The 27771-nt window shown below is 36.5% G+C and overlaps 1 protein-coding gene across 2 annotated transcripts in view; it reads left to right on the top strand.

Moving 5' to 3' along the window:
* The window catches only part of NRD1 (nardilysin (N-arginine dibasic convertase)), a 106364-nt gene that overhangs the window by 32138 nt on the left and 46455 nt on the right, over positions 1-27771 (top strand). For both annotated transcript variants that reach the window (XM_006879673.1, XM_006879672.1), the window contains 6 exons: positions 12029-12102; positions 17522-17617; positions 19509-19631; positions 23764-23821; positions 25491-25564; positions 27107-27176. In XM_006879673.1, coding sequence (XP_006879735.1) covers positions 12029-12102; positions 17522-17617; positions 19509-19631; positions 23764-23821; positions 25491-25564; positions 27107-27176 — 495 coding nt within the window. The remainder of the gene's footprint in view (positions 1-12028; positions 12103-17521; positions 17618-19508; positions 19632-23763; positions 23822-25490; positions 25565-27106; positions 27177-27771) is intronic.

Below are 27771 nucleotides of genomic sequence, written 5' to 3'. Positions count from 1 at the left end.
CCCTTTTGATTTTCCAACTCTAGCTCCTCGCACATTTCATTGTAATATTTTGCTTTGTCATTCCATATATAGATAGATAAAAAAACAGACTCACTGCCATTGAATACAACCAGGTGCCTAGTGACTCTGTAGGACAAATAAGACTGCTGCCTTCAATTTCCAAGGTTATAATTTTTACTGAAGCCAATTGCTAACATTCTCTCAGGAAGAACTGGTAGATTTTAACTGTTGACCAGGTTATCACCTGAGCATTTAACCACTGGATCACCATTGCTATAACCATCTTATTTTTAAAATGTAAGCATGACCATATTTTTCATACACTTTGAAACTGGTGTTGTCAGCATGTTGTTGTTGTTGTTATGTGCCATCAAGTCGCTTGCAACTCATATTGACCCTGTGTACAAGAGCCCTAAATGCTGCTCTATCCCATGCCTACCTTGCCATCTCCGACACACTCATTCCCACCACCCCAATCACAGAATCGATCCATTTCATTGAGGGTCTTCCTCTCCTGCGTCGTCCCTCCACTCTCCCAAACATGATGTCCCTCTCCAAGGACCAGTCCCTCCTCGCAACATGCCCAAAGTATATCAAATGGAGCTTCAGAATCCTTGACTCCAGGGAACATTCTGGCTTCACCCTCTCCAGGACAAACTTGTTTGTTCTCCTAGCAGTCCATGGTATATTCAACACTCTTCTCTAGCACCACAGCTCAAAGGCATCAATTCTCTTTCTGTCATCCCTAGTGACTGTCCAACTCTCCGAAGCATACCACATAATTACGAAGACCATATCCTGGATCAGGCTCACCTTAGTTTCCAGCCTGATGTCGTTGCTCTTCAAAACATGACAGAGGTCTAATTTCTAAAATAAGTCTCATCTTCGTAAAACTTGATTTGATGCTGGGCAAAGTTGTTCTACCATAAAAGGATATTCCATTACTTCGGATGGAATAAATTTTTTTCCACAGTGCCTTATTGAGTCTCAAAATCTTTAATAATAATTTATAGTCTGACCAAAAGTATACAAGTACTTATTTCTTTACACATTCACACACACTAGGTAATAAATTGTATAATTTTCTAATACATGATTTTTAAATATTGTATTTTGTTTATATTGAACAGGCATATGACACAGTTGGGTTTTTTTTATGCTAAAACACTACCAAATTCTGTTAACATTGTCATATGTTTGCTGATAATATTATTATATAAATAATAATTTATCATATGGTATTTCTACTCCATTATCCAATAATATGGCTATCTCTTGTTCAGTCAGCTATTTCATAGTTTTAGGGATTACAATTTGTTCCCAAAGCCTTTATTTGATCTTGTTGTTGATGTGTACCATTGAGTTGGAATCCACCCATAGCTGACCCCATGGCACATTTTCAGAAGCAGTAATCACACAGGAGGAGATTGCCCATTCTTCTATTGCAGTTAGCTGGTGGACTCAAACCTTGTGCCTTTTGGATTGCAACACAGCTTCTTGCCACTAGGCCGGCCACCAGAATTCCCTGTTTGATACTAAGTGTTTATATAATTGAACCTTTTATTTCAAAATAACAAAGTAAATTTAGAAACAAATGAATATATTATATTTCTTTTAAATTCAGAAAAAAAAATACCATAAAGGGAGGAATTAACCATTCAGTTCTGCAATGATTACAGTATGTTTACTTTTTGGATTTTAAAGAATCTGGTCTATAAAACTGCATTTATGTTTTTGTTTCAAAGTTGTTAGCTCCTGTTGTGAGGTACTATCTAGTCAATTTTCTACTACCGTCTATTTTCTACTGTTAGTGACCCTGTATGACAGAAAAGGACTACTCCATGGAATTTTCTTGGCTGTAATTTTAGTTCTCCCGTGGAATTGCTGGATGAATTTGAACCACTGATTTTGGAGGGAAAAAAATTCAAGCATTAAGGAGAAGTTGAATTCTTAAAATCATAAGTGATATAGTTAAGGTTATATCTAAATATAAGTATGGCAAAAAAGAAAAATAATTTCCAACACTTTATTGGAGGGAAAAACCAGGCAAAGGGTATTAATAAGTGAGGAAATTTAAACTATAGTACATAATTGTTTTTCACCTTTATTTAACAAAACAATGTATTACATAGTATTTGTGAAGGTGTGAAGAAATAGGTACTTATATACTTTTGATGCGAATACAAATTATTGACGATTTTGATACTTAACAAGGTGCTTTTTCTTATTAACTATGAATGTGTTGCATTTATAGTTTTATCCTGAAGTACAATGTTGTTAGTGATAGGATATTATCTATATGCATACAAGGAAGACCTGTTATTATGATTATTATTCAGATATATCTGTTATTATGATTATTATTCAAATATATCTGCTATTATGATTATTATTGAAATATATCTATATGCGGAACAGATCATCCGGGAGTCTGGGCTTTATGAGGAGAAATGTGGTGTGAGGATTGGAAGAAGACTCATCAATAACCTGCTTTATGTAGGTGATACAACCTTGCTTGCTGAGACTGAGAAGGATCTGAAGCACTTGCTGCAGAAAGTCAAAGACTGCAGCCTTCAATATGATTGAAGCTTAACATCAAGGAAACAGAGATTCTCACCAGTAGGCCAATTGACAGCATCATGATAGGCAGTGAAGAGATTGAGATTATTAACAGCTTTAGTTTGCTTCGCTCCACAGTCAACACTTTTGGTACCAGCAGCCAGGAAAGCAAAAGACAAATTGCACTTGGAAAGTCTATCAGGGTCATCTCCAGAGTTCTGACGAGCGGTTATGTTAGTGTAGAGACTAAAGTGCTTCTGATCTAGGCCATGGTCTTCACAATTACATGCTATGCATTAGAAAGCTGCACAATGACTAGGGATGGTAGAAAAATTGATGACTTTGAGCCATGATGCTCAAGAATAATATTGAATATACCATGGACTGCTAGGAAAAAAACAGGTTCGTCCTGGAGAGAGTGAAACCAGTTTGCTCCTTGGAGGGTGAAACCAGGTTGCTCCTTGGAGGTAAGGATTCTGAAATTCCTTCTGACATACTTTGGGCATGTTGCAAGGAGAGACCAGTCCTTAGAGAAGAACGTCATGCTTGGGAGGCTGGAGGGACAGCTCAAGAGAGGAAGACCCTCGATGAGATGGATTGACTCAGTGATGGGGGTAATGGGATCGAGTGTGTCAGAGATGACAGTAAGGTTGTCTCAGGATAGAACAGGATTCAGAACTACTGTACATAGGGTTGCTGTGAGTCGTAGGCAACTTAAGGGCATATAACAACAACAGCAACAGCTAAAGCCAAAGAGGAAGAAATTGAAGATTTTTACCAAGCTTTGCAGTCCAGAATTGACCAAAATATCCAGTCACAATACATTAATTATAATTGGTGACTGGAATGCAAACGTTGAAAGCAGTGAAGAAGGAAGGGTAATTGGTAGGTACCAATTTGGTGACAAAAACAGGCCAGAAATAGGATGATTGGGTTTTGTACATTAAATGATTTATTCATCACATACCTATTTTTTTAAAAAAACAAACCCACAAATGACAACTTTACACATGGACCTCACTAGATGAACTTCACAGGAATCAGATTGACTACATCTGTGGAAGAAATTGTTGGAGAAGCTCAATATCAGAATTTGACACCAGGGCAGGTGCTGACTATGGAACAGGCAATCAATTACTTATATGCAGATTCAGATTGAGGCTGAAGAAAAAACAAGTCCCTGAGAACCAAAATGAAATCTTGAGTCTGTTGCACCTGAATTTAGAAATAATCTTAAGAATAGGTTTGAAGCATTGAACACCAGTGATTGAAGATCAGATGAGTTGTATGATGACATCAAAGATGTTAGCTTTGAAGAAAGCAAAAGGCCATTACAAAGACAGAGGGTAAAGAAAAACCAAAATGGGTATCATAAGAGACCTTGAAAATTGCACATGAGTGTTGAGAAGCCAAAACAAAGAACTGAAGAGCTGAACAGAAGATTTCAAAGAGCAGCTTGAGAAGACAAAGCAAAGTATTAAAACAAAATTTACAGAGAGCTGAAACTGGAAAACAAAAGGGGAAGAACTCCCTCAGCATTCCTCAAGTTGAAAAAACTAGAAAACTTAAGCCATGAGTTGCAGTACTGAAGGATGCTATCAGCAAAATCTTGAATGATTCAGGAAGATGATCAAAAGAATAGGGAGGGAATACACAGAATCAATGTATCAGAAGAATTGATTGACACTGAAATATTTTACCATATAATCAAGAGCCAGTGGTAATAAAGAAAGAAGTTCCAGCTTTACCAGAGGCATTGGCAAAAAAAAAAAAAAAAAATAAGGCCCCAAGAATCAGTGGGATACCAGCTAACATAATTCAGCTAACAAATGTATCCTTGGATGTGCTTACCAATTTATACCAAGAAATTTGGATGGCAGCTGCTTGGCTGATTGACTTCAAAAGGGTTATATTTGTTGTTCTTCCTGAAGAAAGTGAGAAGTGATCCATCAGAATATGGAAATTATTGAACAACATCATTACTATCACATTCAAGCAAAAATATTGCTGAAGATCATTAAACAAAAATCATTTAGAATAATACATAGACAGAACTAACCAGAAGTTCAGGATGGACTTGGAAGCAGCCATGGAACCAGAGATATTGCAGCTGAAGTCAAATGGATCTTGGCTGGAGGCAAAGAATACCAGAAGAATGTCTATTTGTGCTTTATTGATTTTGTAAAGGCATTTGACTGTGTCGATCATATCACAGTATGGCTAAAATTTAAAGAATGAGAATTCCAGAGCACTTAATTGTGCTCATGAGAAACCTGTACATAAACCAAGAGGCTGTCATGTGAGCAGAGCAAAGATGTGCATCTTTTTTCTCCATACCTAATCAGTCTATGCTGAGCAAATCATTTGAGAAGCTGGACTTGATGAATAGGGCATCATAATTGGAAGAAAACTTATTAATAACCTGTTTTAGGCAGTTGACACAACCTTGCTTGCTGAAAATGAGGAGGACTTGAAGCACTTGATACAGAAAATAAAAAAAAAAATACAGGCTTCAATATAGATTGCATCTCAATGTCAAGAAAACAAACATTCTCATCACTGGACTGATAAGCAACATTATGCTAGATGGAGAGAAGATTAAGACTGGGTCCGTGATCAATCCCTTTGGTATCAGATATATTGAACTGAGAAAGTCTATAGTCAGAGATCTTTCCAGTTATTGAGGAGCAAGGCCCCAGGAACTGATGGCATACCAATTGACATATTTCATCAAACAGATAGTGCTTTGGATGAGTTCACCAGGTTGTGCCAAGAAATCTGGTGGACAGCTATCTGGCCAACTAGTTGGAAGAGATCCATATTTATCCTATACCCCAAAAAAGGTAATCTGACGGAGTGTGGAAATTATTGAACAGTATCATTAATATTACACATGAGCAAAATCCTGCAGAAGATTATCCAGAATCAATTGGAACAATACATAAACAGAATTACCAGAAATACATGCTGTATTTAGAAGAGGTCATGTAACTAGGAACCTTATCACCAGTATCACATAGATCATGGTTGAAAACAGAGTACTAGAGAAATGTCTGTGTTCATTGACTGCAAAGACATTTGACTGTGTAGATCACAACAAATTGTGGCTAACCTTGAGAAGGATGGGAATCCCAGAACACTTACTTGATTATGCTCATGTGAAGCCTATTCTTGGAACAGACCTATATGTCAGAACAGAGCAAGGAAACACTACATGGTTTAAAATTAGGAAAGTAGATGGCACATAACAACAACAACAATAGCAGTGCCTGTCTGAAAATCTGCTGTCAGGAACCTCTCCAGAGTGCTGAAAAACAACAGTATCAGTCTAGAGACTGGCGTGCCTAATCCGGGGCATGGTCTTTGCAATTACTTGCTATGTGTCAGAGAGCTGGACAATGACTAAGGGTGACAGAAGAAGAGTCAATGCCTCTGAATTGTGGTGCTGGAGAAGAGTCTTGGACAAACCATGGGCCACCAAGGAAACAAATTAGTCTGTCTTGGAGAGGGTGAAAACTAAGTTTCTCCTTGGAGGCTAGGATTTTGAAGTTCTGTCTCACATACTTTGGCATGTGGCCAGGAGAGATTGGTGCTTGGAAAGGTGGAGGACAGTGCGGGAGAAGATGGCCCAGGATAAGATGGATTGATACAGAAATTGGGGTTGTGGGGGTGGTTTTGTCAGAATTAGTTGGACTGGCTCAAGAAAAGGTAGGGTTCAGTATTGCTGTACATAAGGTCGCTATGGATTGCAGGTGACTCTGCAGCACATAACAACAGCAACAGTGTCTTTCTCCATGCCGTTTCAATCTATATGTAGAACAGATCATTCAAGAGGTTGGACTGCCTGAGGAGGAGTGTGGCATCAGAATTGGAGGATGAATCATCAGCAACCTGCTTTATGCATATGATACAACCTTGCTTGCTGAAATTGAGGACCTGAAGCACTTGCTGCATAAGGTCGAGGACTGTAGTCTTCAATATGAGTTGAAGCTCAGCATCAAGAAGACAAAGATTCCCACCCCTGACTGGCCCAATTGGCAGAACCATGATGGATGACTAAGATATTGAAGTTTTTAACAATTTCAGCTTGCTAAACTCCATAATCAACACTCTTGGTACCAGCAGTCGGGAAATAAAAAGATTAATTGCACTGTAGAAATCTTTTGTCAGGGACCTATCCAGAGTGCTGAGGAGAAGTGACATCAGTCTAGAGACCAGGGTGCACCTGATCCAGGCCATGGTCTTTGCAATTACATGCCATGCATTAGGGAGCTGGACAGTGAGTAAAGACGACAAGAAGAATTGATACCTTTGAGTTCTGGTACCGGAGAAGAGTATTGAACATACTGTGGACACCCAGGAGAACACATTGGTCTGCCATGGAGGAAATGGGGGGAAAGGAGATCAACAGTATGCAAAATCCTGTCAAGACTCCTACAAGAATGAAGGACCTGCTACAGAACCATCTCAGAGAAGAGAGAATCTTGGCCATGTCAGTCTGCAGACCCATAATATTAGGCAAAAGAAACATTGCTTACGTTGGTGCTTCTCGTCTCCAGCCACTTCTCAGACAAGGGAAGACAACAGACATAAGGAGAGAAAAAGTCAACAGAAGGACTTCCTACCCAAGCTGCAGGAACACCAATATCACAGGGGAGTGGAGAGGTAGTGGGTGGATAGAGGTGGGTGGTTACCTAAGCCATTAAACCAGGATTGGCTAAGGGTAGGGAATGTGAGGTACTAATGTGAGGGGTAAAGAAAGAGAGGGGATTCAGGTGGATGCTAGCAGAGCAGGGGTGGGGATGGAACAATAAACATGTGGCTTAGGGGTGGCAGGCAGGACTAAAACCTGATCTATTACCTGAATAATGAAAAAGACCTCTGATTTGCTCTTTTGGTAAAAATTCTTGTATGTCAAATATTACTTTAGAGTCGAGCAAACACATTAACCAAATTGGCCATCCACTCCCGAAATAAGAGGCCTCAGAAAACCCTATGTACAATATGTTGTTGTTATGTGCCATCCAGTCGCTTGCGACTCATAGTGACTCTATGTACAACAGCTCTAAACTCTGCTCTGTCCTGTGCCAATTTCATTGTCTCTGACACACTCATCCTGATTGTCCCAGTCACTGAATCAATCCACCTCCCAAAGGGCCTTCCCCTCCTGTGCCTTCTCTCCACCCTCCCATGCATAATGTCCTTCTCCAAGGACTGGTCCCTCCTTACAACATGACCAAAGTATGTCAGACCAAGTTTCAGAATCCTTGCCTCCAAGGAGCAGCCCAGTTTAATCCTCTCCAGGATGAATCTGTTTGTTTTCTTAACATAGCATATTAATATTAGACTAGCAGATATGGTGCACCAGAGGCAGAACCTTCTCACTGGGAATCAAAGAGGAGGAGGAACAGGACCACTGATTGGAATGTGGAATGTGAGAAGTATGAATCTAGGAAAGTTGGAGATTGTTAAGGAAGAAATGGAATTCATAAATATTGACATACTAGGCATTGGCAAAATGAAAGGGGTTGGCATGGGCATTTTGAATCAGATAATCATATGATCTTTTATGCTAGAGATGAAAAGGTAAGGAAAAATGGAGTCACTTTCATAGTTAAAAGACCATTTCTAAATCCCTCTGGAAATACAAGGTTGTGAGTGACAGGCTAATTACCCATATGTACACAAGGAAGACCTGTTAATACCACTATCTTTCAAATATATTCACCAACAATCAGGGCCAAAGAGGAAGAAATAGATCGCTTCTACCAACTTTTGCAGTTGAAAATTGATTAAACATGCAACCAAGATACTTTGATGATAAGGGATGATTAGAATGCAAAAGTTGGGAAAAGGGAAGAAGGATCAGAAGTCTGAAAGTATGGACTTTGTGACAGAAATAAGGCTGGAGACAGAATGGTAGAATTCTATATAATGACCTTTCCATTGTAAACACCTTTCATAAGAGACATAAATGGAAACTATACACGTGGACCTCATCTCATGGTCTTCATAGGAATCAGTTTGACTACGTCTGTGGGGAAAAAGAAAATTGTGGGAGAAGCTCAGTATGAGCTGTGAAAAGTAGGCTGGGTGCTGATTGTCGAACAGACCATCAACTACTCATATGGAAATTCAAACTGAAGCTAAAGAAAATCAAATCCACAAGAACTAAAGTTTGACTTTGAGTCTGTCTCGCAAGAATTTAAAGACTATCTCAGGAACAGGTTTGAAGCCTTGAGCAGTAATGAACGAAGACCAGTTGAGCTGTGAGAGGATATCAAGACTTACCATTCATAGTAGCAAGGAGGTGGCACGATGGTTGGAGTTACTGTAAAAGACATGAACCAGCAGGAGTTTGTCAGAGCTCTGGCAGCCTTCCTCAGAAAATCCGGAAAGCTGAAAGTCCCTGAATGGGTAGACACTGTCAGGCTGGCCAAGCATAAAGAGCTTGCTCATTACTAAGAGAATTGGTGCTACACAGGAGCTGCTTCCACAGCAAGCACCTTTACCTCCAGGGTGGTGCTGGGGTTGGTTTCATGACCAAGATCTACAGGGATCAGCAGGAAAATGGCATCACGCATAGCCACTTCAGCTGAGGGGCAAAAGCAAGGCCCGTCAGGTCCTCCAAGCCCTGGAGGTGCTCAAAATGGTGAAAGACCAAGATAGGGGCTGCTGGTGGACACCTAAGGGACAGAAGGATATGGACAGAATTGCTGGACAGGTGGCAGCTGTCAAAAACATTTAGGACAAATGATGCTGTGTTAATAAATTGACTCATTTGTTAAAAAAAAGAAAAATCATTCATGAAGAATGCAAAGACAGAGGAGAAGACCAAGATAGATGTCAGATGAGACTCTGAATATTCCATTACAATGCTGAGAAGCCAAAGCAAAGGGAAGAAATAAGAAGCAAAACATGAGATTTCAAAAGAAAGCATGGAGGACAAAGCAAAGTATTAAAATGAAATTTGCAAGGAGCTAAAGGTGGAAAATCAAAAAGGATGAACTTCCTTGGCATTTCTTAAACTGAAGGAACTGAAGGAAAAAGAAATTTAAGCCTTGCATTGCAGTACTTAAAGGTGCTTGAAGGTAGAATGTTGAATGACCTGGGAAGCATCAAAAGAAGATAAAAGGAGTACACAGAGGCACTATACCAATAAGAATTGGCTGACACAGAAGAATTTCATGAAACGACATATGATCAGGATCCTATGGTGATGAAGGAGGAAGTTCTAACTGCTCTGAAGGAATTGGCAAAAAAAACCAAAAAAAATGAGGCCTTAGAAATTGCTGGAATGCCAATTGACATATTTCAGCAAAGAGATGCTTCCCTGGACATGCTTACTAGGTTATACCAAGAAATCTGGAGTACAACTACCTGGCCAACTGACTAGAAGAAATCTATATTTGTTCCAATCCCAAAACCCAACAAGAGTGTGAAAATTATCGAACATTATTGCTAATATCACACAAGGAAGGTCTTTCTGAAGATTATCCAGAAACAACTTGGAATAGTATATCAGAAGAGAACTGCTAGATATGCAGGCTGGGTTTAGAAAAGGCCATGGCACTAGGGACATGATAACCAATGTTAGATTTATTTTGGCTGAAAGCAGAGAGTACCAGAGGAATGTCTATCTGTGTTTCATTAACTATACAAAAGCATTTGACTGAATCACAACAGATTGTGGTTAACTTTGAGGAGAATAGAAATCTCAGAACACTTAATTGTGTTCATATGGAATCTGTACTTGGACCAGGAAGCAGTAGTTAGAACACTGCATAGTTTAGGACCAGGAAAGTTGTGCGTCAAGGATGTATCGTATCTCTATACCTTTTCAATCTATATGCAGAACATTTGGGAGGCTGGCCTTTATGAGGAGGAATGGGCATCAGGATTGGAGGAAGACTTATGAACACCTGTGTTATGCAGATGATACAGCCTTGCTTGTTGAAACTGAAGAGAGCATGAAGTGCCTGCTGCAGAAGGTCAAGGACTGTAGTCTTCAGTATTGATTGAAGCTCAACATCAAGAAGACAAAGATTCTCACCACTGGGTCAATTGGCCCCACCATGATAGAGAAGAAATTGAGGTTGTTGATAACTTCAGCTTGCTTGGTTCCACAATCAACACTATTGGCACCAGCAATCAGGGAGTCAAAATATGAATTGCACTGGGAAAGTACTGTCAGGGACCTCTCCAGAGTACAGAAGAGCAATGATGTCAGTCTGGAGACTCCTGATGCAGGCTATGGTCTTTGCAAGAACATGCCATGCATCCAAGAGGTGGACAATAACTAAGGATGATAGTACTCATAATCAAGACATGTTGCAATGGGAAAATCTACTGTTAAGACTTCTTCAAAATACTGAAGAGCAACAATGTCAGTTTAAAGACTACACCTGACTCATGCCATCGTATTTTTTTTTTGCCATCATATTTTCAATCACTTGTTACGCATCTGAAAATTAGACCATGACTAAGGATGAAGAAGAATTGATACCTTTGAGTATGGTCTTGGAAAAGAATACTTAATATCCCATAGACTGCCCAAAGAACAAGCAAGTCTGTCTTGGAGAAAGTGTGACCAAGTGCTTTTTTGGAGGCAAGGATGGTGAAGCTTCATATACATTGGGCATGTTGTTAGGAAGGGTCAGTCCTTGGAGAAGGACATCAGGCTGGGAGAAAACAACACTCATGGAAGCAACAGTCAGGAAATCAGCTGACAGAATGCAGTGGGAAAATTTGCTGCCAAGGACCTTGTTAAAGTGCTAAAGAACAAGAGTTTCACTTAAAGACTAAGATTTGTCTGATCCAAGCCATAGTATTTTCATTTGCTTCATATGTTTGTGAAATTTCAATAGTGAATACAAATCATTAAAGAAGAATTAATGCCTTTAAACTGTGGTGTTGATAGAATATTGACTATATCATGCATGGTCTACCAAAATAACAAATCTTAGATGAAATGAAGCTTGAGTGTTCCTTAGAAGCAAGGAACATGTCTGACATATATTGAGCATGATTGTCAGTAGAATCCATTCTCTGGAGAAGGAGGTTATGGTTGGAAAAGTAAGTAGTAAAGGGTGGAAGACTTTAAAGATTGATTGACACAGGTTTGGCCGTGGTTTTATTATTTTGAATATGAGGTAACCGTGAGTTAGAGCTGATTTGATACCCCCTAACAACAACCACGGGATTCTAAGACTGAATCTTTAGGAAAGCACAGTACCTTATCTTCTCCTACAGGATGATGAATGGGTTCAACTGTCCATGTCTGGTTGGCAACCCCTGTGCCTCCTTGATCTTATTAATATTTAGATATTAGGCAAGATTGTAAACAATGTATTAAACATAGTGAAATTTCTGCTTAAAAAAAAAAAATCAGCACACCACAAACCACAGTGTTGATTGGTGAAAATCTCTTACTGAACAAACCCAGAAATTCTAGTGTTTCTTTCTTCAGGTGGGCCCAGTTCTTCATTCATCCACTAATGATCCGGGATGCAATTGACCGTGAAGTTGAAGCTGTTGACAGTGGTAAGAGAAGTACTTCATGTCTTAACCTTTGTTGAATTTTATTTAGCACATTTATCATTCTTTCTCACTAGACTATTTATTCTTTAAATGGCTAAATTGAAGTGCATATGTTATGTTGATTGTTGAAGTAATTAGATGCGTAATATGTGAAGTCATTAATTTAAATGTCACTAATTTAAATGAATTATGATAGATTACAGTTTTGTGTGTGTGTATGTGTGTGGTTATCTTTTTTAATTGAAATTTTAATGAAAGTTTATAGAGACTTTGGATTTCTATTCATTCATTGTTGCACCTTTCCTCCCTGCCCACCCCTCCCTCCAGTTGATTTTTCTTTGAAAACGAAAAAAAAAACAAAAAAAAACCAACCCAAAAAACCTTTCACTATTATACAGTCACCGACCCAACCCCAGTCTACTCCCCCATGAAGATCCTAGACTCTTGTCATGAAAAGAATACCTAATCATATTCAAACCTTGAGTTGCTATAATCAAGGATGCTTTAGGCAGAATATTAAATGATGCAGGAGGTATCAAAAGAAGATGGAAAGAATATACCGAGTCAATGTATCGAAAGGAATTGCCGGACACAGAAGAATTTAACAAAACAACATATGAGCAAGAGCCTATGGTGTTGAAGGAAGAAGTTCAAGCTGCTTTGAAAGAAATAGCAAAAAATAAGGCCCCAGGAATAGATGGTATATCAACTGACATATTTCAGCTAACACATGCTGCCCTGGACGTGCTCACCAAGTTGTGCCAAGAAATCTGGAGAAAACCAGTTGGCCAACTGACTGGAAGAGATCTATATTTGTTCCCATTCAAAAGAAAGGTGACCCAATGGAGTATGGAAACTATAGAACAATATCATTGATCTCACATGCAAGCAAGATTCTGCTGAAGATTATCCAAAAGCACATCAGCAGAGAACTGCCAGAAGTCCAGGCTGGGTTTAGAAGGGTTCGTGGTACGAGGGATATTGTAGCTAATGTTAGATGGATATTGGCTGAAAGCAGGGAGTACCAGAGGAATGTCTATCTGTGCTTCATTGATTATGCAAAGTGTTTGTGTGGATCATAACAAACTGTGGCTGACTCTGAGAAGAATGGGAATCCCAGAACACTTGATCATGCTAATGCGAAACTTATACTTGAACGAAGAGACAGTCATCAGAACAGAGCAAGGAAACACTGCATGGTTCAAAATTGGGAAGGGCATACGCCAGGGATGTGTCCTGTCTCCATACCTTTTCAACCTGTATGCAGAACAGATTATCCGGGAGGCTGGACTTTATGAGTAGATATGTGGCATCAGGATTGGTGGAAGATCCATAAACAATCTGTGCTGTGCAGATGACACAACCCTGCTTGCTGAAACTGAAGAGGACCTGAAGCGCTTGCTGCTGAGGGTCAGGGACTGCAGCCTTCAAGATGGATTGAGGCTCAATGTCAAGAAGACAAAGATTCTCACCACTGGACCAATTGGCACCATCAGGATGGATGAAGAGATTGAGATTGTTCACAGCTTTAGTTTGTTTGGCTCCACAGTCAACACTCTTGGCACCAGCAGCCAGGAAATTAAAAGATGTATTGCGATGGGAAAGTCTGCAGTTAGGGCCCTCTCTAAAGTACTCAAGAGCAACGGTGTCTCTCTGGAGACAAAGGTGCGTCTGGTACAGGCCATGGTCTTTGCAATCACTTGTTATGCATCAGAGAGCTGGACAGTGACCAACGAGGATAGACGGAGAATTGATGCTTTTGAGCTTTGGTGTTGGAGAAGAGTGCTGAAGGTGCCATGGACTGCTAAGAGGACAAACAGATTCATCCTGGAGAGGGTTAAACTGGACTGCTCCTTGGAGGCAAGGATTCTGAGGCTTCGTCTGACATACTTTGGTCATATTGTAAGGAGAGACTGGTCCTTGGAGAGGGACATCATGCTTGGGAGGGTGGAGGGCAGACGCAGGAGGGGAAGGCCCTCTGGGATATGGATTGATTTGGTGACTGGGGCAGTCAGGATGAGTGTATCAGAGGCAGTGAGATGGGCACAGGACAGAGCAGAGTTTAGAGCTGTTGTACATAGGGTCACTATGAGTCACAAGTGACTCGATGGCACATAACAACAACAAGATATATTCCTTTTAAACAGTTCTCTCCATCTGTTTCAATGCAGTATACATTATTTATCCCCTCTTTTTTTAGATTCCCTCCAACCCCATGTCAGTCCAGTTTTACAACATTGATATTATGCAATATTTGTCCCTTTGTTCCTGAGATATTTCACTCAGCATAATATCCTCCAGGGTCACCCATTTTGTATAATTTTTCATGAGTTCCTTGTTTTTCAATGCAGCATAGTATTCAATTGTGTGAATATACCACAGTGTCTCTTTTTGTTTATTGATGAGCACTTGGGTTTTTTCCAACTCTGTGCTATTGTTAACAAAGCCGCAGTAAAAATGGGTATGCATGTGTCTACTTTGGTGACAGTTATGGTTTCCTTAGTAGTGGGATTACTAGGTCAAATGTTATTTCCATTTCCAACGTTTTTATAAAGAGCCATACAGATTTCCATAGTGGTTGCACTGTTTTACACTCCCACCAATAATGAGTAAGGGATTCAGTTTTCCACAACCTCACCAGCACTTGCTGTTTCCCCTTTGTTGAATTTTGCTGTTGTTACTAGGGTGAGATGATATCTCATAGTTGTTTTGATTTGCATCTCTTAGAGCTAGGTATTTTGAACATATTTTCATGTGTTTGTTCACCATATGAGTGTCTTCTTTTGTGAAGTGTCAGTTCATATCCTGTGCCCATTTTTCAGTTGGGTTGTTTATCTTGTTGTGGTGCAGATTACAATTTTTCAATCTTTTCTTTTAGAGAGTGCTATCATAGTGGTTAATCTTTTGGAGAGTATGAGCCTAATTCTATTTAATTTTTTAAATTATTATACTAGTTTATTTACAAAATTGGAATATATTATTTTTCAGACCAGATTTTTCTAATTTCCATAATTGGAGCCTAATTCTTAAAGCTAATACTAGATGTTAAAACTTCTTCAGTATGCTCAAAATCACTGGCAATAAGAGAGATGCAAATCAAACCCCAGTAGCAGTGAGAAAGTTTAACAAGACAGAAAGTAACAAATGTTGGATAGGATGTGTAGAGATTGGAACTCTCATACACTGTTAGTGAGATTGTAAAAATGGTATAACCACTGTGGAAGGCATTTGACATTTCTTCAAAAAGTTGAATCTAGAAAATCTATTTGACCTAGCTATTCCACTGCTTACTCTGAGGAAAATAGAACTGAGACACAAACGGAGGTTTGTTTATCAGTGTTCATAGCAGGGTAATTCCCAATAGCAAGAAAATTCACAATAGCCTAAATGTCCATCAAGGAATGAATTGAGAAATTATGATACATTCACACAGTGGAATACTATGTAGCACCCAAGAGCAATGATTTTGTAAAATAGTATGTAACATGGGAGAGGATAGAAACCATGATACTGAGTGAACTAACTCAGGCTCAGAAGACATTTACTGCATAAGACCATTATTGTAAAAATAAAAGGATAACTAGTAAGATGTGTATAAAAATCCAAAGGGGGAAGGGGAGAGGACAGAGGAGCTGAGGTTGGGGACGGGGGATATCTTGAGGTCACAGAGTTTGGTAGGCACAGTAAGGGCCTGAAGGAATTAGGAAAGATACACTGGAGACCTGAAAAGACAGAGTGGTAGTGGACATAGATCAATGATGATTGGTTTTATAAAATGCAGTATATGGAATGACCATATGAAACACAATGTGAATGAAGGAATGTGTGAAACACAATGTATACTAATTTTTTATGCAAGCCAATATAAGATTTTAAAGTAAAAAATTCCAACAAACCAAACATTTTTCAGTTACTCTTTTTACATGAGACATTTTTTTCAAAGGCCTATCTATCCTGATGCCCTTTGTCATTTATGGCATTGGTGCTATATGGCTTGAGTGATGGTTGTTCTGAAAATAGTTGTGGTATATTTGTAGATTAATACATCCTCAAGTAGGGAAGTACAATTAGTTCTACATTGTGACATTTCTTTTGTCTTTGGGATTTAAAGAATGAAGTTTATAAGGGAAATGATATGCTTTATTTTAGTACTGCTCTACAGATTATTTTTAATTATAGAGTGCCCCCAAATGGCATCACTATAGACCTTGTTTGCATTGTTTTCGTATTGGAAGCATGCAGTACTAGATGAGGAAATTTCAGTTCACTTAGATTAGGTTTGTCTTGCAGCAACTAAAGAGGTGAAATAACCATATTTGTTCCCTCTTTTGTAGTATTTTTCTTCTTAACTGGATTAATTACTAGTACTAAGAATGATGTATTGCATTCTCTAGACTGAGTAAGCTTCAGATAGTTAGAGCTATCTGAATTTAAATAAATTCATAATTCACTAGTTTAAACCCTTAATTATTTCTTTGTAAAAGGGAATGAGATGATGTTATTTTTCTCATAGTTCTACTATTTGTTTGATGTCAAAGACTGTTTTCTTCATTTTTGTTACTTGGCTATAAAAATGCTTATTTTAGACCCAGATAAATATTTATTAATTAGATCGCAATAAAGAAGTACTCTTTTTTTGTTTAGACACTAGGGAGGTTTCTAAAATTATTGTAACTTTTTCTTTAAGAAAATGTGTCTTTATTTTGGTAAAATTTATATGAAACTTGCCTTTTCAATAACTTTTAAGTGTGCAATTCACAATATTTTGCAACTTTCATCATTATCAATTCCCAGAGAATTTTTATTACCCTAAACACAGAATTCTGTAACCATTACACAATTTACTCCTTTCCCTAAAACCTGTTAACTACTATTCAGCTGTCTCGACCAATTTATTTATTCTGGGCCTATAAATAGAACCATATTTGTCCTTTTATATTTGGTTTATTTTGCTTGACATGCTTTTAAGTTATCCGTGTCTTAGCATATTTCAGAATTCCATTCTATTGTATGAGTGCATAGTATTTCAGTGAAGTAAAATATTTATCCTTTCATCTGCTGTTGGGCCCTTGGATTATTTCCACCTTTTGGTTGTTGTGAATAGTGTGTAATATTGGACAGAAATTGACGTGTCTATTTATGTCACTGATTTCAAGTCTCTTAAATACGTATAATTTGTCTAGGAGTAGAATTGCTGGGTCACATGACAATTTTCTGTTTAACTTTATGAGGAACTGCCAAACTTTGCCATAGTGGCAAAAATGTTCCAGACTGTCATATTTTATTACCAACATTGTTGGCTTAGGATACTGTGTAAGCAAGTGTATTAATTTCTTGCCTTTAGTACTGTAAACCAGAATTTCAAGAAAATAAAGCAAATGCTGATTTCACTGTATTAAAAATGTACTTTTAAAATTGACAGAATATCAACTTGCAAGACCTTCTGATGCAAACAGAAAAGAAATGTTGTTTGGAAGCCTTGCTCGACCTGGACATCCAATGGGAAAATTTTTTTGGGGTAAGAGTCTCAATAATTATTCTTATTTCATATTTTCTAGTTAGTAAGATTGAACATTTTATAAGTTCATAAAAGAATAGAAAAAGAAAATAAAAGGATAGCTGGATTTTAGTTTCTTACTAGGTTTTCAGATGGATACTCGTCAAACATATTTGTTTTCTGTTCTGTTAATATTGTACAAATAGCACCAGGTTTCAAGATTGTATGAGAACTGTGTTACCTCATTTGATCATTACAACAACTTGTGATATAGACCATTATTATCTCTATTTAAATATAAACTTACAGAATTTATTGAATTTATTTAAATCACACAGTTTATAAATTGTGATTATGGGATTAAACCTTTATTTCTCTGACTGTAGAATCAGCTATATCCTGCTTGACATTTTCATGATTTCTTTAATAGTTTTTGAGCTATGACTTAATTTTATTCAACTGGTACCTTTTCCCCCCTGGTGTTAGAAATAATTTATAATCTTATATTAATTTTTTTTTGTACTGTAGAATTGAATTTGGTAAATTGATCTAAATTGGTTTTTTTATATTTTTTTATTAATTTTAATGAACGTTTATAGACATTTTGGATTTTCATTCATTCATTGTTGCACTTTTCACCCTGCCCAACCTCCCCTCAAGTTCGCTCTTCTCTTTGAAAAGTAAAAGAAAAATTCTTTGATTGTTATACAATCCCTTCCCTCAAGTCCTCTCCACCATACCCTCCCCCTAAGTCCACTCCACTATGCAGCCTTCGTTCTGGACTCCTGTTATGACAATGATACCTAATTATATATCCTTTTAAACAGTTCTCTTCCTCATCTGTTTCAATGCAGTATAGATAATTTATTCCATCTTTCTCAGTCTCCCTCCAACCCTGATGTCAGTCCCGTTTTACAATAGTGGCACTATACAGCAGGTGTCCTTTTGTGACTGAGATATTTTACTCAGCCTGATGTCCTCCAGGGCCACCCATTTTGTATATATAATATTTCATGAATTCCATGTTTTTCAGTGCTGCATAGTATTCCATTGTGAATATACTACAGCTTCTCTATCCATTTTTTTGTTGATGGGCACTTAGGTTGTTTCCAACTCTTTGTTATTGTGAACAAAGCTGTGGTAAACATGGGTATGCATATATTTGCTTTGATGGCAGTAAATTGATATAAATTGTAACTTATTCAAAATTACTTTGTATACATTTTGTAAGGAGTCTTGGTGGCACAGGGTTTGAGAGTGGTTAAGCACTTCCCTCCTAGCTCAGGGTATTTTGACCCCAGCAGCCTCTATATAGGAGAAGAAGGTCATAGTCTACTTCTAGAAAGTTTTACAGCCTTGGAAACCTTGTGGGCAGTTCTTCTCCCAGTATGACTTGTTGGCAACAGGTTTAGTTTATTCTTAGTACATTTTGTACAATTTTATACATTTTCATTTTGTACAGTTATATACACATGACTTCTTTAATATATTTGATTTTTTTTAAATTAGAAAGAGTAATGATTCAGAGATAAACAACAGAGTTAAATAATAGACTAATTATTAAGCAAGGAAATTTAAGGCAGTTACTGGTTTTGAAGGTATGTCAACCAGAGATTCATTCTTACTTATTAAAATAAACTTCAGGAGGAGGGAGGAAAATTGTGTCAATGAATGAATGAAAACCCAGCCTTTCTGTAAACTTTTGTTAAAATCACAATTGAAATATGTTTCAGAATTGCTTCTTGACTTCAGTGCACTTTAATTTTATGTTGATATTATTATACATCATTATTTCAATATCATTTAAGAACTTGGGTTATTTCATTAATCATAAGTAATTAGTAGAATATGTATTGTTGATTTGATGACTTTTAATGAAGTGAACTTAATTTTTACCTTTTTTTTTTTACAGGAAATGCTGAGACTCTCAAACATGAGCCCCAAAAAAATAATATTGATACTCATGCGAGACTGAGAGAATTCTGGATGCGTTACTACTCTGCTCATTATATGACTTTAGTGGTTCAGTCAAAAGGTAATTCTACCTGCAGTGGCCCTGGGCGTTACTTCAAAGTAGTAATTTCTTCGATTTACTTGCCTTGGTCAGTGTTGGAATAATCTGTTTATTACTTTAGTGCTTGATTCTAGTATAAGGGAAAGGGAAAAGACTTGGCAGTTTGCTCTTGAAGAAATAGTAGCTTAAAATCAGCGGGACCATTTTGTTCTGTGGTGTGGAGTTGCTGTGAATTGGAATTGACTTGATGGCACTAAATAACATCTACCTCATATTCTTCCCCTTAGTACATTCAGAGCCCACCTCATTCTGGGCTTTTTTCCTGTCCAATATCTAGTGTAACTCTAATGCCTAGAACTATGCTGGTTCGTAGGCAGCACTCAATGAATGCTTATCAAATGAAAGAATTGAAAGGGGTAAAAAAAGAAAAGAAGACTTAAATCTCACAGCAAGTACCATAACTCTGGAGCACGGAGTTCTCTGATCCTCAGACAAGTGTTTTTCTCTTCCAGACATTATTATTGTGTGCCATTTACTTGATTCTGACTCATAATAACTATTTCGTAGTTTTTTCCTAGTCCATAAGTCTTTGTGAGAGCCGATTGCAGGTCTGTTCTCCAGCAAAGCTGCTCGAGATTGTTCTTTCCAGTTGGTAGATTGGAACTACTGGCTTTTCATTTAACATCTGAGTGCTTAACCATTATACCACTGGAGTCCCACTTATAGACATAAATATTGTCTATAGAATAGTTTGAGAATTCTTATGAACTAATAAGTGATGAATTTTAAGTTACAGAGCCACATTCAGCTGCCTGCATACGTTTACTTTTACATTTAATTTATACTGATTATAAACTTAGGGCAAGGTGTTTATCTCTTCATCTTTACATGTTGTTACCTGATTCGAGTTGACTCCTAACTCCATGTGACTTCATGCACATTCTGACATGTTGTTATTGGGGTGTCCTGTCAAGTTGTTTCTGTCTCATAGTGACCCCATGGGACAGAATATAATGGTCCCTGAGGGATCTGTAATCTTTACTGAAGGAAATTGCCAAGTCCTGTTCCTGCAGGCCTGGCGGTTGGATCATTTTGAATCTTTTGCTTAGAAACAGCCAGGCCTCCATCATCTTTGCTGTAAGATCCAGTAAAATAGCATGATTAGCTATAATAAACAATGGTGATTGGGGCAGAATTTTCTTACATATAAGTGCTTTTTCTTCTTTTTTTCTATCATTATCTTCAGTTAAGTGTGTGTGTGTGTGTGTGTGTGTGTGAAAAGAACAGTGCTACCTTGGGAAGCTATTCCTTTTTTGTACACTTCTTTTTGACAGAATAATCTGCTCATCCTAAAGTAATTGTCCTATTTTTATAAAAGTTTTCTTCTATATTGTCAAAATCAAGATCTAAGCTGACTTGAAGTTTGTATGTAAAATATTTTTGCATGCAAGATCAAATTTAGCCCACGAAGTTGATTTGAATGTGAAGTTGTAAATATAGCATGATACATTCCTTTGTTGAAATTGTAGTCTGCTTTTTTTTGACAGCATTTATTAAGATAAACAATTCAATATTCTTTAATGTTACTTTATAATTTTAAATCATTACCATTTCTAAATTATTAAATGCACTTGCATTTTTCTTAAACTGTCTATTTCTTTTATATTCTCTTCCTCTAAGATTATAGATAGGCTAGTGGTGTAGTCTGTAGGGAGTTGTACTGCTGATCCAAAGACCACTTCTTTCTAGCAGTTTGAAATCATCAGTGGTTCTGCAGAAGAAATATGAACAGTCTCTTCCAGCCTTGGAAATTCAGTGCAGGTTCAGCTATGAGTTGATTCTGATTTGAAAGCAATGAGATCTTACTGATTTACAAGATATTGGTTGTAAATTTTTAACATAAACACCAGATTTTTAAAAAAATTATTGATATTTTAATGAAAGTTTATAAAGAATTTGGGTTTCCAGTTGTTCATTGTTGCATATTTTCCTCCCTGACCCCCTCCCTCCAGATTGCCCTTTTCTTTGGGAAAAAAATTTTTTCATTGTTATGCAATCCCCTCCGCCCCGACCACTTTACTATGCAGCTGTTATTCTGAACTCTTGCCATGCCAATAATACCTAATTATATATTCCTTTTATACAGTTCTGTCCCTCATCTGTTTTAATGCCGTGTAGATTATTTATCCCCTCTTAATTTCCCCCCAGCTCCATATCAGTCCTGTATGATAACAGTGGCATTATGCCATATTTGTCTTTTTTGTGACTGAGATATTTCACTCAGCATAATGTCCTCCAGGGTCACCCATTTTGGATAATAATTCATGAGTTCCTTGTTTTTTAAGGCAATATAGTATTCCATTGTGTGAATGTGCCACAGTTTCTCTATCCATTCGTGTGTTGATGGGCACTTTGGTGGTTTCCAACTCTTTGCTCTTGTGAACAAAGCCTCAGTAAACCTGAGTGTGCATATATCTACTTGGGTGGCACTTCTGGTTTCTTTGGGGTATAGTCCCAGTAGTAGAATTGCTGGGTCAAATGGTATTTCTATTTCCAAATTTTTGAGTAAGTGCCATATTGCCTTCCATGGTAGTTGCACCAAAGCACCAGATTTTTGAGGAAGAAAAACTTGTACAATCTAAATTCGATAGATTTTGAAGCTATATCATTTATTATACCATTTAAGAGTCAAGTATATATGTAATAAGCATAGAATAAATATGTAAATTTTTTAGCATAACTTGCATCTTACACTGTTGCTTCTTTACTGAGAATTGGTGAAACTTTTGTGCATACTGTTCAGTGATGATTACGAGACACTGGGATAAAGCTAAGTGATTTCTTTTTCCTTTAAACATTATGTTTCCCAGACATTTTGAAATAGTTTCTTTTAAAATATAAGAAAGACGGAGTCATAAAGGTGGGATCTAATTAAGAGATTTTGTAATTTGTGATGCTACATATAGTCTCCTATTTGACTTTCTCACATGTTGCTTTGTGTGGGGAAAGCATAAGGTTGACTGTCTCTGGTGGATTCTGAGTAAATTTTTTTTTATAGATTAATCTTATATTACAACATAATGAAAAAGATGTAGGTCTCTCCTTGAGCAGAGCTGATCTCACTTCATCCAAGATTCTGCTCAGCCCTCATTGTGCTTCTGAGCTGTTGGCCAGTTTTTCTGTTCTCTCCCTCCCAAATGAATATTCTTTCAGAAGTAAATATTACTGTTTTCTAATGACTTAATTCTGATTTTTTTTAAATTGTGATTTTAGTGAAAGTTTATAGAAAGATTGGATTTTCAGTCATTCATTGATGTACATTTTCCTCCCTCCCTAATTAGGTCTCACCTTTTTAATTTCATTTCCAGGGATGTATTTTCTAGTATTTTAACTTAACCAGCCCAATTCCAGTCATGGCTTTTTGCATGTCTAATAATATTCATGTCTACATTTTTCAGTGGAATTCTACCTTAAGGAAGAAAACAAAAATAAAAGAGATCAAAAGAAGATAGAAACCATATACATAAAATCTAAAAACACTTTAGGGAGCTCTTTTGGCTTAGTGATTAGAAATTGCGTTACCAACACAAAGTATGCAGTTTGAACCCACCAGCTGCTCCACGAGAGAAAGATGGGCAGTCTCCTCCTGTGTGGTTAACTGCTGTTGAAAACCTGCTTGATGGTCAACAGTGGGTCAGTTTTAAGTTGATGGTACACAACAACAACTAAGAACATTACACTTCAACAATTATAAATTAATATAAAGCAAATGAACTTTTAAGTGCTGAACGATGATTCCATGAAGATGGATCAGTATAATGTGGATTATTAGGCAGAAAAAATAGGACATTTCAGATGGGTCCAGGATAGTTGACATATTCTTGCTATATATACTCTATGTCCTTAAAATTTTGGTGTTTATTATTTGTATTTCCCCTACTGCCCTGACTTAGCCAGGTAAAGTAAAGGAATCTTAAAAAAAATGTACTGTTTCTAAAGATTTTTAAATCCACTGTTGTTTTTCTTATTATTCATTATTGGTTCAGGAATGGCACATTTCCCAAATTAACGCACCCACTTTGCTTTGTTGTTAAGAAATTCCTACCTTGAATAATGACATTACTTTTCTCTGTCTCCCTCTCAATCCCCCAAGAAACACTGGATACTTTGGAAAAGTGGGTGACTGAAATCTTCTCTCAGATCCCAAACAAGTAAGACATTTATTTTTGTGTTTTGTTTTTTTTTTTTTTTAGACATTTATTTTTGTAAAAAAAAAAAAAACCAAACAAACAACACTTGTAGAGCTTCTTGTATGAATCCATCCCAAAGACTTTTTTTGTGCTCCTTTTGTTTTTTTTTTTTCCGAGTAATGAAACTAAGATCTTAAGACCACACAGCTTCCGAGTGGGATAACTAACATGAGTACCCAGGTTTTCTGGATAGAGTCATGTTTTAATAATTCCTGTACTTCAAATTTGCAATGTTTTAACCTTAATGTTAGCATTATGCCTCCTTTTAAAAAAAAAATTATCCAGAGGTTTTTTTTTTATTGTATACTGAAACTATTAACTCTAATATGAAGGTAAGTACTATATTCCAAGATGTGTTTACATCCCTTACCACAGAGCAGCTGACACATTATGTTCTGAAAATTTGGGTTTTTTTAAGTCAGTTGTATGGAACTTGTAATGCTTTTCACCATCAAAGAAATACTCTTATGAATAATTGCTGATTTTTTTCATTCTGCCTACAAAAGCCCATTTGATTCAAATGTACTAAACTATCCTTCATAAGGAGTCATGTGGGGTTTTAGTTAAAAATTCTTCAGTCACCTTTTGTTGACATCAAATTATTAAGAAATCTTATAAATTATTCACAATTTTTATTACAGAAAACACAAAAAAATTCATCCAAAAATAATTTTCTTACTACCTGTAACAGTTTGTATTCTAGTAAAATACGTGAGGTTGAAATATTTTTACTATATGAGCAAATGACATTCTAGTTAGTCAAGACATAATTTATGGAAGGAAAAAATAGCTTTAAATATGTGAAAATAAATTATAACAATACCTAATTGATCCTTCTTATCTTGGTTTAATGTGAATTTCCATTGTTAGTTAGCACTATTTCTGAAGGTAAAGAAAGCCATGGCAGAGTAATATTTTTTATTATTTAGATCAAGAATGAGTATGACATATGGAAATTTCAAATGAAAGATTTGAATATGTTTTACTGTGAAACTTTACTAATAAAACTAGAGGTAAATATGACCGTCAATCTCTCCTGAGCATTTACATTTTTAAAAATTATTATTCACTATTAACTTTGATTTCTTAATCATAAAAATTGAAAAGTCCTTTAGATATTTAATATTAGATTTGTATTGACTGTATTAAAATAATTATTAATATTAGAATATCTGTCAGTCAGAGTAGACGCCCCTTCAAGGAAGTACCAAGTGTTTTAGTTAGTAAAGTGCCTAACATTCTGCTTTATATTTACTATTTTTCTTTATTCCTAATAATGTATTTGTTGTGTAAAAATTTAGTTTAAGGTTTTTGTTTTTTTTTTTAAATGGCTTTATTGGGAAAACTAAAACTGAATGAATGGGGTTGATATATTTAGTTATTTTTAGGGTTAGACCCTTCAGTTCATTATCTTTTATCTCTTTTTTTAATTTTAAAGCCTATTGATTTATTGATACTGAGGTCATGAATAGGTTTTAAAGTTTAGAATTTTGTGACTTTCCTACCTAGAATGCTTTTCAGGAAAGTTTTTATAGAATAAATTAAATTATTTAATCAGTTATTTATTCCTAAAAATGCTGTTTATAAAGTCATTTGATAATTACATTTTATTATATTTGTTTTATTTCAGTGGGTTACCTAAACCAAACTTTGGCCATTTAACGGATCCATTTGACACACCAGCATTTAACAAACTTTACAGAGGTTCGTGAACTAAACGGTTTAAAATAAGGACCAGACAGTGACAGATACTAGCAAACCACTAACAAACTGTGGTGCTCTGCCCCTATTCGATTCTGTTTCATACTTCCTCTGTGTTTTCCTCTTGTTATTCTGATTTTTCTTTGTGTTTTCCTATTTTATCTTATCTAGATTTTGCTTTTTAAGAAATGAGTGAACAAATTGGGGGGGGGAAATCACCCATAAGTCTTAATATTCACACATATGGCAAATTTCCTTCGAATATTTTGTAGATATATTTTCTTGCCACATTTGATTTGCTGTTGTTACATGCTGTTGAGTTGATGATGACTCCTAGCAACCCTGTGAACAAAGGCTCTGAACCTTGCCCTATCTTGAGTCATCCTCACCATCTTTGACATTCTTGACCCCATTACCACAGTCACTGTCGATCCATCTTATTCAGGGTCTTCTACGATGACTCCTTATCCTCCCAAGCATGGTATCCTTCTCCTAGTGACATGCTCAAAGTATGTGCGATGGAACTTCAAAATCCTTGCCTCCAAGGAGCAAAATGGTTTCACTCTTTCTAGGACAGACCTGTTTGTTTTCTTGGTAGTCTATATAAGTTCAGTACTCTTCTCCAGCACCACCACCACAACAAAAAAAAACATTGATTCTTCTTCTGTCATCTTTATTGGCCAGCTCCGAGAGGCATAGCAAACAATTGAGAAGACCATGGCCTGGATTACGTGTACCTTAGTCTTTCAAGTGGCATTGTTGTTCTTTGTTACTCTGGAGAAGTCTTGACAACAGATTTTCTCAGTGTACCTTGTCTTTTGATTTTCTTTAATAACCTCAATTCTAACTCTAGGATATATATTTGCCTACAACATTTTTTTTTATGAAATTTACTATTCTTTCTTCGAATTACTTATTCCCCCTTGTCCTTGACCCTAGTGCCCATCTCTTTACTCTTCCTTCATTGAACAATGACTGTTTTGCCACAACTTTCCTGTTAATCCCATTCTATCTAAGTTTAGTGACAGTGTTTTTTTGGGTTATATTGTTTCTCACTTTAGATTTCATATTCATAGAATCATAAAATTATAACACTGAGAAGAATCTTAGCAGTAACTTAGCCCAACTCACTTATTTTACCATGAGGAAACAGATTCAGAAAGATTTAAATGTGATTTTCTCAGTCATTTATGCACATATACTAAGATGGTAGTAGGGCTGGATTTAGACCACAGGTCTCCTGGCTCCTAGTCACATATCTTTTCTTGAAACAAGAGATCCATCCTTAGCAGCATTACACATTCTTATAGTTAGTTCTTTTATCTTGACTTTCTCTACCTATTAATCCATGTCATTAAAAAAAAATTATACAAGTTAAAAAAATTGTGTTATTCAAATTGAAAAAGTGGCAACTTTAGTACTATTTCTCATTATTGGTGAATGAAATATATTGAAATTTTAAAATCCACAAAAATGCATCCTTTTAACATAGTATAAGTTATATAGAGAAATGCTTATATTTCTTCTTCTGGACAATGTTTTTAGTGGTTCCAATCAGGAAAATTCACGCTCTGACCATCACATGGGCGCTTCCCCCTCAACAACAACATTACAGGTAAGAATTCAAGGGCAAGGTTAATTTTCATTAGTAAGAGGTATACATATATGTATATATACACACATATATATACATGTATATATATTTATATACAAGTATGCTCTATTTTTTGGGGCTCTGAATTTATAAATATAGATTATTTGGTAAATTGGAACTTCATGATTGCTAGCATTTTCAAACTTTGCTTCTGTATGTGCACACTGCAGCAGGAGCAAGCAGTTCTTAACAGTTGTATAAATGCTTTTTTACCTAGAAACAATACTTGTGAGTTAAATTAACTAATATAAAAAAAATCAAACTTATATTTTAAAGCTATTACAAAGAAAATAAAACCTGAGAATACACGTATGAACAGAGAGAGAAAGATTCATGTATATTAAGTTTAGTGAAAAATGCTTGTCCCTTCTACAATATTTCAACAATTATGCCTCTAGTATGACTTTAGAAAACGTGTGCTGTGTATTTGCTTTTGGTTGAAGGGTATTTTATCGATAAGTTGATAAAACACTGATGACCTAGAGGTAAGAACCTGTGCTACAATCCCAAAGGCATGCAGTTCAAATCACCAGTTGCTTTTGGGGAGAATAATGGC

This window comes from Elephantulus edwardii, unplaced genomic scaffold, assembly GCF_000299155.1.
Source record: "Elephantulus edwardii isolate Elephantulus edwardi_28Jun2011 unplaced genomic scaffold, EleEdw1.0 scaffold00005, whole genome shotgun sequence".
Classification (NCBI taxonomy): Eukaryota; Metazoa; Chordata; class Mammalia; order Macroscelidea; family Macroscelididae; genus Elephantulus; species Elephantulus edwardii.
This window is presented reverse-complemented; position numbering and strand designations above follow the sequence as displayed.